At 44.5% G+C, this 16,318-nt stretch overlaps 1 protein-coding gene and 2 long non-coding RNA genes across 6 annotated transcripts; 1 reads left to right on the forward strand and 2 right to left on the reverse strand.

The window, feature by feature from the left end:
• Positions 1–976: 976 nt before the first annotated feature.
• LOC109732357 (uncharacterized) lies at positions 977–2,400 on the forward strand. Its single transcript, XR_002225385.4, has 2 exons — positions 977–1,241; positions 2,100–2,400. It is a non-coding gene; the product is annotated as an uncharacterized lncRNA (long non-coding RNA).
• A 2,341-nt stretch (positions 2,401–4,741) lies between these two features.
• Positions 4,742–8,071, reverse strand: LOC141020520 (uncharacterized). Of its 2 annotated transcripts, none has more exons than XM_073511207.1 (7): positions 7,622–8,071; positions 7,494–7,527; positions 7,224–7,371; positions 6,826–6,941; positions 5,686–6,537; positions 5,417–5,578; positions 4,742–5,319 (listed from the first exon to the last, which is right to left on the reverse strand). In XM_073511207.1, exons 3-7 carry the CDS (start codon positions 7,360–7,362, stop codon positions 5,050–5,052), a joined length of 1,539 nt encoding a protein of 512 aa, XP_073367308.1. In that variant the 5' UTR covers positions 7,363–7,371; positions 7,494–7,527; positions 7,622–8,071; the 3' UTR covers positions 4,742–5,049. The 2 variants fall into 2 exon arrangements, with proteins under 2 accessions (XP_073367308.1, XP_073367307.1); XM_073511206.1 differs by having other exon boundaries at positions 7,494–7,540.
• Positions 8,072–8,350: 279 nt separating this feature from the next.
• LOC109732355 (uncharacterized) lies at positions 8,351–13,383 on the reverse strand. 3 transcript variants are annotated; one of them, XR_012205693.1, is made up of 13 exons: positions 12,997–13,383; positions 12,531–12,656; positions 11,933–12,016; positions 11,726–11,822; positions 11,541–11,600; positions 10,026–10,179; positions 9,673–9,836; positions 9,501–9,576; positions 9,235–9,407; positions 8,974–9,129; positions 8,780–8,829; positions 8,552–8,616; positions 8,351–8,464 (listed from the first exon to the last, which is right to left on the reverse strand). It is a non-coding gene; the product is annotated as an uncharacterized lncRNA (long non-coding RNA). The 3 variants fall into 3 exon arrangements; XR_012205692.1 differs by having other exon boundaries at positions 8,744–8,829; XR_012205694.1 differs by lacking the exons at positions 8,351–8,464; positions 8,552–8,616; positions 9,501–9,576 and having other exon boundaries at positions 8,662–8,829; positions 9,235–9,385.
• Positions 13,384–16,318: the final 2,935 nt, after the last annotated feature.

Genomic DNA, 16,318 nt, shown 5'->3' on the forward strand with positions numbered 1-16,318 from the left:
TGCTTCGTCGGGTCCGCGTTTGACATGATCACCCTACCAGTGGCAATCTGCTACTCCGTCTGCAGATGCTTCTGGGGGAGGTTGTGGTTGTAGTTGGCGTCCGCCTGCGTCTCCCGGAACTACTCCTCCTGCTCCGCTCGCACCATGCCCATATAATGGGCACGAGCATCGCCGATGGTCATGGTGCAATGGACCGACGGGGGTGGCCCTGTCTCGTCATCGGAGGCGTCCTCCGTTTGCACGCCGTCGTCCTCCTCCGGCTGCCTACCAGCCTGCCAGTCGACAGCAATGACGGCCATCTCCTTCTTCTGCTCTCACGTCAGCCCGTCCCAAAGAGCTTTGGCGGGGGGGGGGATCCATGGCGGGGAGTGGTGCAGAGAGGGATGACTGTGGCTATGGCCGGGGCACCGGGACAACAATTTATATAGTACCGGCGGGCGGCAGAGGGACGAACAGGTGACACCGGGAGAGACGCCTCGGCAACTGCGTGCCATCAATGCAGGCGCCAGATGGACGGAAGGGCGACCATCAAGTCGTTTGAACGCGGGGCAGATGCCTGCATCGGGAAGCGGCGTGGGCGGCACCCTCTTGGTCGGCGTGCCGCTTCAATGCCGGTGCCAGTGAGCAGTCGCGTCCGCTCTGGCCGGGCATGAATGCGGGGGTTGAATAGATGACTGTTTCGGGCCGTAACGCACGCGGGCGCATAAGGAGGGGTACTGGTGGGTCAGGATGGCCAGAAGCGGGCTTAGAAGCGGTCAGAACTCCCGCAAAGCCCCATGTTTATCTCTGGTTTGCGAAAGAAAACAAATCTGAACCACTTCACGGACCGATACATATCTGTGTTGGATGACTTCCACGGTCCGGACGCATGCGGGAGATTTCTGGGTGAGGTTGGAGATGCCCTTACTGTAGCTGAGTGATGCATGGGACCATACCGTGCTGAGGACCACAGGGCAGTGGCTCTGTGGTGGCACATGCTCAGCCTAGTCCGTCAGCAAGTCCTCTGCTCTCCGCGTTTCCCTTATTTCTACCGCGTGTGGAGAGTGCGAGACTCACTGAGAAACAGAGAGACAGAGAGAGGGGTAACCGTGGAGTCCATCTTGCGGCGGGGACTCCTCCGGGGCTTGTGCGTCTTGCCGACCACCGGCGGCCTGTTCGCCGGTGAGTTCCTGCAGCGGCCCGAAGAGGCACGTGCTCGCAGGGGGAGGGGGGAGGCGCCGGATCTGGCGGGACAACGTGTGGTATATTTCGTTTCTTCCTCACCTGGATCCGACTAGTTTAGTTTTTGAGTTTACCGACGAGTAGATCTACTGTGTAGTCTGTTGGTTGATCAGCCGTAGGTTTCCTTCAGCGTTACTTCTTTTTCTTCTTCTGTTCTAGATCCGATTGAGCTAGATTTGTTTGGCTAAGATCATGGCGATGTGGATCTGAAATGCAAACTGTCGGCCATCCACCGTAGGTTTCCTTCCGTTCAAGTGAATCATGCGTCTGCTTTAAGATCCGATTAAATCATGAGTGGATCTAGTTTCCCCAAGTAAATCAGGAGTGCCAACCATTTATTTTCCTGGCCGGCCGGTGTGTGCATCTTAATTCTTCACTGCAAATTGCTGCCCATCCATCATAGATTTACAGTGCTAATCTGGTCGTACAAGCTACTTGACAACATCCACCAAAAGCTTCCTATTCCGTGTTCTACTTGAGGCAATCAATCCTAGCTAGGTGGATCTGTATTAGATGCATCTTGAGCTCATCCACCAAAAGCTTCCTAGGCAGTGTTTTTTCTGTGAAGAACTGTGTACTAGTCATACCAGCGTGGGGTGAAAACCACAACTTCTTGGGGACTTGAACAGATGATGCTGCGAAAGAGATGAAAGAATATTGTTATTCGCCTGTACCATCCACTGTTCTTTTTTGTGCTGGTTGATGTGTGCTGATCGTTGGTCATTTACTCTTCTTTCTTGCGGGGACAGTTTGAGTGTTGGTTGATATAAGCTGTTTTTCTTTTAGGTTTTGCTTGTATTTTGCCTAGATAGACCACTAGCTCATATTCTTGCTGATTTGCTTGCCGCTAACCATCGCAAAAACTTTCACTTGAATAGGTACCTTGTATGGGATGAAGTGAAGGCTATTTTATTAATCAATCATCGTATTATGTGCACAATAAGCTTTTGCTATGCTTTCACCGTCGATGCCCACTGGTTGGATCATGCTTCTGTTTATGAGCTCATTGAAGTAACTCTCTCCTAGCTCAAATTGGGCCAATTTCTCGTTTGCATTACATATAAAACCTTCAGCTATCCATCTCCATATCAGCCTGTCTCTCTTAATTTTGTAATATTTTGGAAATATGCTTAAATATCCTTGAACATAAGTGAAGAAAAACCATTTGCATGGCACTCAGTCAAAGGCAAGATTTGAAGATCAAACATTCCAAAGAGCATGACAGGTAGCAGCGATGCCACAAGTGAGGTTTGTTGCAATTGTTGATTCAGTGTAGCTTATGCTGAGTGTTCCAAGTTCTACATGTGCTGGATTTAGAATATTACGCTGTATCTCTCCGTTCTTGCCAATCATAATGATTCAAGAGCACTGCATTTGTCTTGGTGTTTTGATTTGTTTTCCTTTTGCAACGACAGGAAGCTCTCATTTTATTTATATCCACTTATGCTGAATTGTATTGTCATGAAGCTCACATTGTATTTGTACCCACTTGTGCTGAATTATATTGTCACTTCACTTGAGTCCAGAACCATCAAGTTTCTGTGTTGGCTCCTGCAATTGACTGATGATTAACTTGTTTTCCCATTTTTTTATGTTGTAAGGTTTCTTGCTGGTTAATCTGCCTGATTTTAACTGTCCATTGCGTCTCTTATATTTATAACAGCTTTCAGTGTCGTTTTACTCTAGACTGGAATAAAATTTTAGGTCATTCAGTTTGTGCAATGTTCTGAGATTTCACCTTTTAGGTCATTAATTTTGTTTATGGCCCTCTATGTGTCACATTTGTTTGAATTTGACTGCACAAATGTGGCAGTGCTACGAGCCTGAATTGGTGCCTATGATTTTTTTGATGTAAAATGGTTTGGATAAGCAAGCAATATGATAACCTTTTATAGCTTACAGTTACAACATCTTAACTGTTACTCTTTTGGCTTTCTGACTGCAGCAGGAATGGCACAATTGAGGGCATTGTCCATTTAATGCCTGTTTCTGTTGAGCGTTCAACGGTTCAAGTTCTCCTTTTCTTGGATTTAGTTAGGATATATGCTTCCATTCTTGTCAACTGAGACGGCCTGAGAACACTGCATTTGCCTTAGTGTTTTGATTTGTCTTTCTTCTGCAACACAGACATGAGAGTTCTCGTTGAGATCCTACCCACTTACTCAGCAGTGCCTGCTGTACTTTGCTCATGAAGAACTTCTTTTCTCCATTTCTCTGTTTTGTAAGGAGTATATAAGTAAGGTGTACTGCTGGGCTTGGACTATGTCTTTCTGTTTCTAGCAGCTTGCCGAGTCGTTTTACTCAATACTTGTGGACTGAAATTCAAGTCGTTCAGTTTGTACAACATGTCGTAATTTCACCTTTTATTTGTAGATGTTGCTATTGCCTTGCTTCTTGCGCAGTTTTCTTGAGGGCAAGGCGGGGCACCGGCCGTGCAGGCGACGGCAGCAGGAGCGGCGGAGCGCCATGATACCCGGGCACAACCTTGGTCGGACCGCCCCGCGACACCCCACGCCGGAGCGCGGCGGCGGCGAGCGGTCCGAGAGCCCAAGGAGGCCTTTTTGCCAGGCGTCGTCGGGGGAGCCGACGCGACCGTGAGAGAGTGCCTGAACTACCACGCCGAGGTGGCAGCCCGCTCCACGCAGGTCACAGCCAGACGAGCCGGAGGCTCCCGGCGCACGATCGGCCGGACGGCGGCCACGTCGTCAGCCTCCGCGACATCGGCCCAATGCAGCTCCGAGGCCAGCGCGGGGGTCGGGGTGGGAAAGGAGGGGGCGGCAGGCGGCGCATCCGAGGAAGGGGCTACCGTGGGGAGGCGCTCCGGCACCAAGGACGCCGGCGACTCGGCGAGTCGCCCTCCGGGGCGCAGGAGCTGCAGGCGGAGTCCATCTCCTTTCTAATATCCTTTGAAGCATAAAGCAATCGAAGTTTGATGTTCCATCACGTGTATTTATTATAGCGTGCTCAATCGATCCCCAGGTGTCTGATAAATGTTCTCTCGTTGCTGTGTTGTACGTATAGGCTGGCAAGGATGTGGCGAGTGATCGGCGACGGTGCAACGGTGATGAAGCGCATGGCGGACATGGCGAGCGTGCTTCTTCTCGTTCTGGGCCGTGCGGTCGATCATCAAGACTTGTATGCACATGTGCTATCCAGATTGAAGAAGGCAACTGAAAAAGGATTCCCATATTAGGCGGCGCCTGATCTGCTGCCTATTGTGTTCATGTGCATCTTTCCTCGACATGTCTCTGCTTTCTTTGTGCTTCTAACCATCTGATTGATTTCAATTCTTTTATGATATGCATGTCAATATAAAAATAAGTTCATCACTGACATCTGCATATGCGAACAAGAACCGAACAACAGAAAGTCGAAGGGACTTCATCCTACCTGGGTGTGCACCTGACTGCCTCAGGAGGCTCGCCCCCCATCCACTAGCAATACCATCGTTTAGCACATCAGCACCTTCAAGATATACAAAAACCATACAACTAAACTAGATTGCATAAATGCAAATATGTACCTTCAATACATAAACTGACTTTATAAAATATATGGTTTCATGTGTGCTATAGTAGAGATGCATAAAAAAGATCTATTTATGGGCACCGAGATTAAACATGCGATATTGGCGGAATTCCCTGGGAGTCTAGACAAAGATAAACCACCCTGACATAGATAGATCTACCGGCTGCGGGTATGGCATCGACTACAGGGCCCCATGAGCTCAAATTGAACAGCCAATGGAACTCTCCCAGCTATGTATCTACCAACAGTCTTCACAGCTCTATGAGCTTCGTCAACACCTCTCTTGCTCATCGGCCAGCATTAGGCAATCCTACTTGAGGTAGTGCATTTGCCAATGGTACCAGGCCCTTGAATACACCTATTGTAGTCATAGGTTGTGTCCAGCGTCAAGCGCTCAAGCGAGTGTGTGCTCTCGAGGATGTGAACCGTGAGCTCAACCAGGCTGTTGGCTGAACAGAATCCCGTGATCGTCATGTGTCTGAGGCGGTTATGCGACAAGTCCAGCTTCTGCCTCGGGCATTCGTAATTATCTCCAACAACAGGATAGTGTTTCATGACATACTCATTTACCTGCATATATATATGTAGGATTAACATCAAATGTCAATGTCGAAGTGTAATACGGTAATACCATAGATACATCTGAGAGATATGGATAGTGACTTACGTGTAGGGTGAAAGACTCCAAGGCAGGAGAAGCATCAAGAAAAGAAACCAAAGAAAAGAAGTCATAGCTTGGAGGGGAGCCTTTGGGGAGGACTGCTCTGAGTCTAATTTCCAAGTTCTTGAGGTGGGGTAGCCTGGATTGTAGCAACGGAGTGTTGGCATTCTGAAAAACGATAAATTCCAAGATTAATTATGTGTTCTTGCATCAAACTACTCCTATACACTGTTCCCTATATACTTGAATGGTCCCAATAATTTGAATGCACATACCTCGCTACGACCAACCAAAATAAGACTCTCAACATTCCGTGCGATGGACGGAAGACTAGTGCGAGCATAAAAAAGAACGCCAGACGAGCGTGCAGATGATAACTGTACATGCTTAAGTTGAGAACAATTTCTCACGTAGATTTCTGGCAAAGCGCTGTCATAGTTAAAATAGCAGAGGTTTGGAGCATCAATCTCTACAACCCGCAGCATGTTGCAAAGTTGAACATCAAGTATCTTGAGATGCTGCATCATACAAGGTATTTTCAAGCAAATTATCCCATGGCATGCGAATATTCTGAGCTCCTCTAGGGTAGAAGATTTTGAAAACAAGTGCTCCAATCCTTCCTCGGTAGTGTGGACAAAAGACAAACTTACAGTTTTCAACCTTGCCAAGGAGCCAAGTGTTGATGTGGGATGAAAAGTGCAAGAGCCGATGTTAAGAAACTGAATTGAACTTGCAGCTCCCTCATCAGACAAAACTGAACACGGGAATTTGTAAATTTTCTTCATGGATAAAGGCATCTCCAAGTAAAGATCTTTAAACCCAGACTTAACGGTTCTTCGGAGCCACCTGTCCAGGTAGGAGGCTTTGATATTGGTGCAAGGGGTAAGAATAAGGTTAAGTGTCTCCACCTTCACCCCTTTGTCATGATGGTTTTTAAGAATTTTGTCAACTTTGTCAATGAGATAGATTTTTCTTTCCTCAAATTCTATGTGATTCAACCCAAGCGCACAGTCGTTGAGTATGAGTTTGGAATAGCATCTCCATGAACGCAGAAATGCATGAGACACACAGGCAGCACAAGCAGCGTCTTGTATTGGTAAGAGAGAATGTATACGATGTAAGATGTCCTGCAAAAACAAGGTTCATCAGTTATACTGTAGTAGTATCTATAGCTGGCTGCAATAATAAATCTAATCAAAGACCAGTAAAGTAATGAATGAAGATGACAATGCATCAATAGAGCCAAGTAAATGTAAATATCGTTGGAGGAGCACGGGCAAACAGTCGGTTTGTTCTTTTTCCTATCGTCAAAGTTGTATGCCCAAATGTAATAATAATACGTATTCTTGTGCCAGCAGTTATGATAAAGAATTACTTGTATCTGAATACTTTGTTGACAGCAAAGCAAAACATACCTCCGGTAGTTTGTCAAAAAGAGTTTGCTGTTTCATATTCTCAGCAACTTGAGGAATATCAGTACCACCTTGATGATGGTTTATTTGAGCCGACGAAGCCTTTGATCCACTAGTATCTGCAATACAGCAGAGAAGGTAATAATATGTCACAATTTTACTCAAGCAACTCGGAGAAGATAAGGTAAAATAGTCGGTCCGGCTATAAAGAGTGAATAATCTGAAAAATTGTTTACATGAGCTCTTAGAGAGCTATATATATTTTTCTTTTTACATTCATTCACATAAAAGAGTATAGTAGTAGCACGTACGCTAACCCGAGCATCCATTGAGGATGGTTGAAACTGTTTGGGATATACATACATACAGTAAGAAGAAATAACCGAGGAGAGTATACGTACTTGCAGCAGCCGTATGACGTTTCCGCAGCCAACACCAGCGATGCCGATGCCGATGCCGTGTCCTGTGCACCGCGTGGAGGATCGCCACGGATCGAGATGGGAAAAAACATAGGTGCCGACGACGACGAGGGGGCGACATGGATGGAGGCTGGAGGAGAGAGAGACCGCGGCGGGTGTGGGTTAGGCTTGAGGAAGGAGGTCGCGGTGAGAGAGTTCTGGCGCGGCGACGGCGGAAATTAAGGATCCGCCGACCGCCGCTCTATCTTTTACCTTTACGTATCCGCCCAACGCCCGACCTGCCTGACTGGTATTGTCCCCTAGGCCCAACAGCAACAGCCCAGTTAAAAGATGGATCGCTGAAGGTAAAAATAAATAAAGACAATCCAACTCTACTCAACTGGGCGCCTCGCGAGCGGACGGAGTCGGACGGCGAGTCGGCGTTGCCGCGCTGGGCTGACCGGCTGAGCAAGGGGCGACGAGCGACGCGGCGGCCGGCGGCCTTGGCTGTGGCTTGGGAGGGCAGCCAGATTTGCTAGTTTCTATTACCTCCGTTCCCCCAAACAGAGATGTATCTAGACACTCATAATGGGGATTGAATTTACCCCGTTCCTCTAGTTGAACGATTTAGTTACATCCGAATTGCTTTCAGAATTTGCTTTATGGAAACTTCTGATTGAAATTGAATTTATTCATATCTCGCACCAATTTTCTTTGCTTGATTAGGATGGACATATGGTTCATCAAAATAGGCTATTGTCCCACTAAAAAAACTAGGCCACTGTGTCTCTCCATCATCTTCTTATAAGTTTACACACTGAAGGCCCCCGCTATGTCAGAATCCTGGCTCCGTCCCTGCCTAGAAATATGATGGTTATACTTTGGGCTCTGTCCATACACCTAAATTAAATAAACAGGGGTCAATAAAGAAGGGAAGAAAACCGACCCACCATGAACTTCCTATTTTGCCAGCTGCAAATCCACACAAAAGAAGACAAGAAAACTGCGGAAGAAGCAAGGCCTCACCTCCGGTTAAAGCAAGCTCATATGTGTTGATGGTCATTGGGCAGCCGGCGGCGTCCGCCAGTTGAGGCAGCCAGGGGTCAATAAAGGAATGTTTAACCAAATCGGATGACGGAGGAGTAAATTTTGGCGAGGACAGCCTGGGAGGCTTTTTTTTACCAGCAATATTTCTCTCTGGCTCATTTCATCCTCATCTACACCCCACGTGCTTCATCATTACACTACACACGTTAATTAGGTTCAGTTTATACAACAAATATACTGGAAATCATGAAAAAGAAAACAAATACATAGGAAGAATCAAGCACCACGAATATCTCGGCAGTGACTATAAGACCAAAAGAATCAAGCTCCTCGACGCTCCATCCAACCTCTGCATGGCAGTAAAGCAAAACTAAGATCGATGTCATGATAAAGCTTTCCAAAAAAATCAGTGTTCTTAACTAATGCATCTAAAAATCATTATTTGACTACAAAAATAGGTGCAAGATTATACGAACAATTCAGCATCAAACCCGTTGGGCATTTGAACTAACATGTCTATCCCACAAAACTAAAATGCGCTGGACCTTGGCTCCGGCAGAACCTATTTCATGACAAAACAATCAATCATGAAATCCTATCAGGTGACTGCAGGAGATTGTAATTAACCAAAAGGATTAATAGATGATATTATATTGTATCCAACTAACCGAATAACCAAGCAGACTAAAGGGATGAAGAGGCATACACGGCATCAGGTACATCGACGGGAGCAGCTAGCGACGCTTGTGTGGAGAGTTGTTGTCGCTGCTACCAGTACAACAGCTGTGCTGTTGGAGGAATTGGTGGTGCGCTGTACACATCGTCCTGTGGCTCGAACCTTCTCGAGACAGGTCAGAGGCATCTAAGAAATAAGGGAAAAGTAGGAAAAAATAAGATGGTGATTTGGTTAATTGACAAGAACTGTAGTTTGCAGGGAAGGGAGACGAGTTTGCAACTCGGTGCTCACCCTCACCGTCAGCCATCAGGTAGCAAGAATTTGTGCACGTGCAGGGGATCCTCTTATTCCCATTTCATCTGCTCCCTGTGCCACATCCACCGCATCCACGAGCTACAGATCTTTGGGGGAGCAGACCACTACTGCATCTATGCTGAAAGTACTACAACAGGCAAAACGGCATCCTGAACCAAATTTTATTAAGAAAAGTAACCTTCAGCAAAAGTAGGTATTTAGTCTATGCAAAAATGATACTACGGTACAATACATGATAATGCCTAGTCGAACTGATGCATCTCTTAGCCACAAATCATAATAGGACAGTACCAAAAGGACCTACTATTCAATTCCAGTCTTTAGAGAACAAAATCACATTGGTCATATTTTCTTAAATTTCATAAAATAATAAAACAGTACTAAAGAGCCAATGTTCAGAATCTGAGCGCTCACCATTTAAAAGAGAATCCAAAGCAAAAAATGGGAGTGCAGGGAGGTCACCATCTAAGTGAAATAGGTAAAATCAACCTTCACAATGATGAAAAAGAAAATCTGTTTGGAAAGGGTGTTTTTGTGAGCTTCCCACCACTCTGCTCAATGAACCGGCCGATATTGTCCTGAATCATCAGCTAAAACATTGTTAACTGATCATTATTGCTAACTCAAAAGAGAAATGAAGTAAATATAGTGTATTCAGCAAAAGCCAAATTATAAGGGTGCAGTACAAAACAAAACAAAATGTATGTGTTAGTCTATCTCAGTGATGGCTAAACAACTAATATACTCTAAAGGACAATTTTTGTCACCTCTCCCAATGAAGAAACACTCTCCTGACACTCTTCTGGCTGGCCGGACTCGGTATCTCAGTGGTTCTTACCATCATTCTTCCTTTCTTTCTTCTCTACCTGTAGTGTTACTTCACCATGCTATAGCTGCACCTGGGCGCAGATGAGCATAGAGCTACAGAATGGAAAATAGATTTCTGTAATGTGTGACGAGCTATCACTAAAATCGCAATCAAGTTAACAATTATACACAGACCACACCAATAACATCAAACAAAAAGGTAGGCCTGAGCATATAGTTCAAAATGAGTATTGATATTTAGATACAAATGGTTGAAAGAAACAGCATATGCATGGAGAAGGTTACTTAAATTTATGTCAGCAAAAAATTCAAGCTCTTCTGCTGTGGACACTTCAGTGCGTTCAATGCTTGCTTTATTGCAAAAAAATGCTTTCTTTCTTACAGCAATCTGTGTTGAAGTAAAACACTTGCTAAAGTAGCAGCTTAGTCTTGTCATAAAGATAAGGTACAACTTTAAAATGAGTCAGATTGTGTACTTTCAACAGCAAGAATGACCATCTTCATTAACTGTCATATTCAACATACCCTTAAGTTGACTAAAAGAGACTATTGGTCTAATTTGCAGAAAGGAAAATAACGGAGATAAGTCAAATGCCTCATCTATCATTTAGGAGAGGGTTAGTATATGAAGAACTAGATCGTGGATGGCGCGCTTTGCGCGCCCGTCAATTTTGGCAATAAAATGGTCGGAATTTCTAAAATTAGTCACAAAATATGTTAAATTTGTGGCAAACATATATCACTAATCAAATAGTTGGTTGGAGCTTGGTTTTGATTTGTATGATTTGATGCTCGGCTTATTCATTATTTTCCCTTGACAAGACTTCACCTAAGTTGGACCTCCTTCCGCATGACACCAAGTTATTGAAGCAATATTCACATATTGAACCATGAGAGAAAGTGTGTATATAGCACATACAAAAGTGTTTGAGATACATAAACTAAGTTATGCAGTACCATTTAATGCATAATTGAAAATTCTCCATAAGCATATGGAAAATGAACCAAAATAGCATCCCTTAAGAAGTGTTAGAAATATGATTTTGGCCTACTTTTACGAAGGCATAGAGCTGAAGGCACATATCAAAACAATCTTCACATAAGAACTATTCTGCAATATCTGAGAACAAACTCTTTGATACACGAATTTTAAGCACGCGCACACTCTAAATGGTAATTAATTGGTCCAGGAGCAACCCTGCTGATAAGAAATTTTGTTTGTTGTAGTGGTTGGATTGGTCACAGATTTCTTGTCTTACAAACCAATGGTATGATTAGGTCCAAACTGATATAAATTATCTGAGAACAAATTAGGAATCATTATTTCCTCAATATATCTGTCAAAACACACTTCATAATTCATATATGTGACATATATTCTCCAGAAGTTCATCTTACAACAAGTATGATACATTTAGTAATTGTAATCACCAAATAATAAAAATAGGCAGCACCTCGCAATGGTCAACATGGCATTTCTCCAAGATTCAAAGATCCCGAAAAGACCATGGTACCTTCAATTAAGGTCAATGTCTCAAAAAGTCAAGGACATGCTCAAATCATTACAGACCATAATTTTGTGCAGATTGAACACATTCATAATTTTGTAAAGATTGAACACATTGAGGGAGTTACCAACCTCACATAATCAAGTGCTCCAGAACATTGACTTAATCTACAGATGCAGATCTGTAGCAGATAATATGATCAAACATCTTCCTTTCTTGTATACACTGCTGCACAAAATAAAAAATTCAAGGAATTTAAATACATGAATAATAAATAATATATAACCATGAACAAGTCTGGAAACAGTAATCTGACCCAAAGAAAATATGTTTGATACCTTTGTAGCAAGTGCCACCACAAGTTAGTTTCAAGATGCTTGTTACATTAACTTCCTTGTGCACATCTTCTGGAATTGGTATGCCTGTAATTGGAAGGGAAATGCGTTAGGAAGTAACTATGATAAGCATAGAGTATTGGACCATCTTGGCTATAAACAGACATGGTTCTGCAGAAGTTCATCTAGAAGATCAATTTAAGTAAAATGGTTGAAGCTGGTAGCATCCCGTCAGAACATTATTTTTCTAAAACTGTAATGAACCTGGCAATGACCAACTTTCAATTGTCGGAATTATAAAGAAATTGTATAAAAAATACAATCAACTAAAGCGAGGGAATTATCAAGAAATTAGTAGAAAAATTACGAACAGCTAAAGCATCAGCCGGAAACAGCATATACAAATAAGTAGCACACCAAATTACATGAAATTACTCAATTGTTCATACGTATCTTATCAGATAGATGTTGGATATACAACTACTATAATTTCCAAAAATGATAAATGATCCAAACTATTTGAAAGGACAGCAGAATCAATGAGCACCAGTCAATTGAACATACAACAATGGAGATATTAACCAAATACTATGTGTGAAACCTTTGTATCCATTGAAGCTTCAAGGATGTCTCGTTGCTATGACGCATGCCAGTTGCAGGAAAAGGGCCAGAAGGACCCCTTGGTTTAGAGGAACAGGTTCAGTCCACACAACCCTTGAAAATCAACCTGGCCGAATGGGCATTTAGAGTATCAGGTATCCACAGTTATACATACATATGCTAATTAAAATGGCGGGTGACTTGATAAAAGTGTCTCTCCGTGTAACGGAAGCATGGGTGTAAGAGATGGACTAACTATGAGATGCAAATTTGTACTAAAAAAACTGTACTCCCTCCGTTTTGAACTAAAGCCACTACACTACACTCATTTTGGAGTGGAGGGAGTATGTGTGTAGACTGTAGACATCTCTTGATTTGCACAAGCGGCAAGAAAAAAAACAGGGAATAAGCCAACAACTGCACTTCAAATTTTAAATGTGCCTCCTGATGTGAGTAGTATTAAGTACCTCGGGAGATTAGTCGTTGGATCCATTAGTGGGCTGCAAAGCACCAGTATTTGGTGAGATTGATAGCGAGCCGGCGTGCTGCAGCGCCGACGTTGCTACCGCCACGCCTCCACCGCGAGGAAGACCAAGCCGATCTCACCGTCGATGAGGAAACCCGGATGACACTGGATCCGGGGTCGGCAGCCTGCTCACGTGCAGCGAGGGAGAGGGGCCGCCGGCGAACTGGGCGGGCGTGAGGCTGAGACGCGGACGGCGCATAAGGCGTACAGGAGATGGTCAGGGCCGAGGCCGGGGCGGGGATGTGGGCGGCGGCGGCGGCGGCGGGCTATCCATTCGCTCGCTGCCAGATAGAAAGACGAAGCGGGTGACGAGATAGAGACGAGGGTCGATCCAGACACCGCGGGCGATGCGGGCATCGGTCGGTCCACCGGACTGGGCTTCCATAGCAGCCCAATTAAGCCCAAGCCCAATCAATCACAGGCCTTGAAAAAAAAGTCACGAGAGTAGCAGCCACAGATGTTCTTGTTTCGCTTAGTTTTCGTTTTTTGTTTTTCCTTTCTTAAATAATTCGGGATTCCGAAAAAGTTCCAAAATTCAAAAATGTTGCTGAATCCGAATAATGTTCACAAATTTGAAAAATGTTCGTGATTTCAAACAAAGTTCGTGAATTTCATATTGATCAACATTTTTTATCAGATGAACAAAATTTGAATATGGTGAACAAATTTTCAATTAAAAGAACATTTTTTTTCGAAAAATCGGATGAACTTTTTTAAAAATGGATGACCATTTTCTTAATTTGGTAAAGACTTTTTAAAATTATGTTGAACATTTTAGATTTTTTTTACTTGAAGAAACAATTCTGAATTCAACATTTTTTAACCCGGATGAAATTTTGAAAAATGGACGAACATATTTTGAGTTTGATGAACATTATGGTGAAGAATTTTGAATACGATGAACAAATCTGAATTTCCTGAACATTTTTTGAATTCACTGAACAAAAAAATGTTCACGATTTTAAAAAATATTCACGAAAACGAGAAAAGGAAAAAACAAAGAAGAAAAAAGGAAATGAAGAAGAAAATAAAAGATACTAAAACGTAAATACAAAATGAAAAAGCAAAAAAGAAATAAAACAAAATTGAAAATGAGAAACCCCCCAAAAAAAGAAAAACCAGTGTTCATAATTCTTGTATACTTGGCTGGCTGAAGTTAATCCCAGTTATCTGTCCTTGTACTGCACTAGCCGCATTAATAAAATACATTGTTGAGTTGTGAATACTCAAAATGTTAGCAGTGTATGCTAATCATGCATGGATTAGCTTTCTAGCGGCAGCTAGTAGTGAAGTAATGGCTGCATGCATCATTCTGATGCAGAGGCTGGCAGCTAGTAGTTGAAGGACCAATTTTCTTTGGCTCATAATTTTATTATATACAGAAGGATCCTACAGAAGCCTCCATTTGCTTTGCGGATGTGGCAGCTGGTTACTATTGTTGACACTAATCATGTGGGTCCATAGCAGTTAAAGGACACAAAATTCCTGAGAAAGATTATAAATATGTGAAGAACGTAGCGTGCGCGGCAATCTCTTCTGATGGCGACTAATGAGGTACGTAGCTAGTAACAAATTATCTATACCACTATATAGCGTGCCAATAGCTCCACATATTAATTGTTGGATATCCCGATCCAACGGTCAAGAGATGGCAAATCCGAGTGTCGGTGTCAAAATCGGCGGATCTCGGGTAGGGGTCCCGAACTGTGCGTCTAAGGTCGATGGTTACAGGAGACGGGGGACACGATGTTTACCCAGGTTCAGGCCCTCTCTATGGAGGTAATACCCTACTTCCTGCTTGATTGATCTTGATGAATATGAGTATTAGAAGAGTTGATATACCACGAGATCGTAATGTATAAACCCTAGAAGTCTAGCCTGTATGACTATGGTAATGAGTATATCCTTTCCGGACTACACCCTCCGGTTTATATAGACATCGGGGGGATCTAGGGTTACATAGAGTCGGTTACATAAGAAGGAATCTTCATAGTTGGTCGCCAAGCTTGCCTTCCACGTCAAGGGGAGTCCTATCCGGACACGGGTACAGTCTTCGGCCTTCATGTCTTCACAGCCCATCAGTCCGGCCCATTGATAATTGGCCGGACGCCCGAGGACCCCTTAGTCCAAGACTCCCTCAGTAGCCCCTGAATCTGGCTTCAATGACGAGGAGTCCGGCGCGCAGATTGTCTTCGGCATTGCAAGGCGGGTTCCCTTTTTCCGAACTCCAAGATAGTCTTCGGACGCGATGATAGTATCCGGACTTGTCACACACACCATACAGAACCACAGAGAGAATATAATTTTACACGAGTCCAATCCGCTGACAAATTTTTGTAGCATGACATCACGTTCGACCGGTCATAATTCCGGACCGTTTTATGCCCGACGCTCCACGTCCCGAGACGTGGTTGCCATTGGCACGTCCTATCAAAGCAGAGATCATGTCCCCTTATCGTGGGATTCTCATCAATGCGGGCATGGGTAACCCGACCGTGTCGTTTACACAGGCCTTGGGAATAGGCGAATTCTAAGGCGAGTGGGGAGGCGTTCAATATTTACTGCCTTTATAAGGGGATAAGGACTCCCTCTTCTTCTCCCACGCCTTCTCTCTATCTCCGCCCTTCCAATCCCGAGCTCCAGCGCCCAAGTTCTCATCTCCTTTCCACTCGAGATAGCACTCAACCATGTCTGGATCCGGAGGTCAGGGCAAGTGGATGGTCTCCTCCGTCAAGGAGGAGGACATTACCGAGCTTCGGGCGACCGGATACTTGGCGAAGGAAATCGCCCACCGTCTGCTGGCCGAGGGACAAGTCGTCCCCACGCTGGAGCCAAACGAGAGGGTGGTATTCATCCCTCATTTCTTCCACGGACTAGGGTTCCCGCTCCACCCTTTCGTCCGCGGGCTGGTGTATTACTACGGGATAGATTTCCACGATCTGTCCCCGAACTCCTTCCTCAACATCTCGGCGTTTATCGTCGTGTGTGAGGCCTTCCTCCGCATCCAACCCCACTTCGGGCTGTGGCTCAAAGTCTTCAACGTGAAATCGAAGGTGGTGGATGGCCAGCACACAGAGTGCCGAGGAGCCATGGTGAGTACGCTGTCCAATGTCTCTTGGCCGAAAGGCACTTTTGTGGAGACAGTAAAGGAGTGGAAGAAACAGTGGTTCTACATCACGGAACCCCGCGGCACCACCTGGGCCGCAGCTGCCGAATTCCGCTCCGGCGCTCCCATGCGACTCACCTCATGGGTCGAGAAGAGT

Source organism: Aegilops tauschii, chromosome 3 (assembly GCF_002575655.3).
Source record: "Aegilops tauschii subsp. strangulata cultivar AL8/78 chromosome 3, Aet v6.0, whole genome shotgun sequence".
NCBI lineage: Eukaryota > Viridiplantae > Streptophyta > Magnoliopsida > Poales > Poaceae > Aegilops > Aegilops tauschii.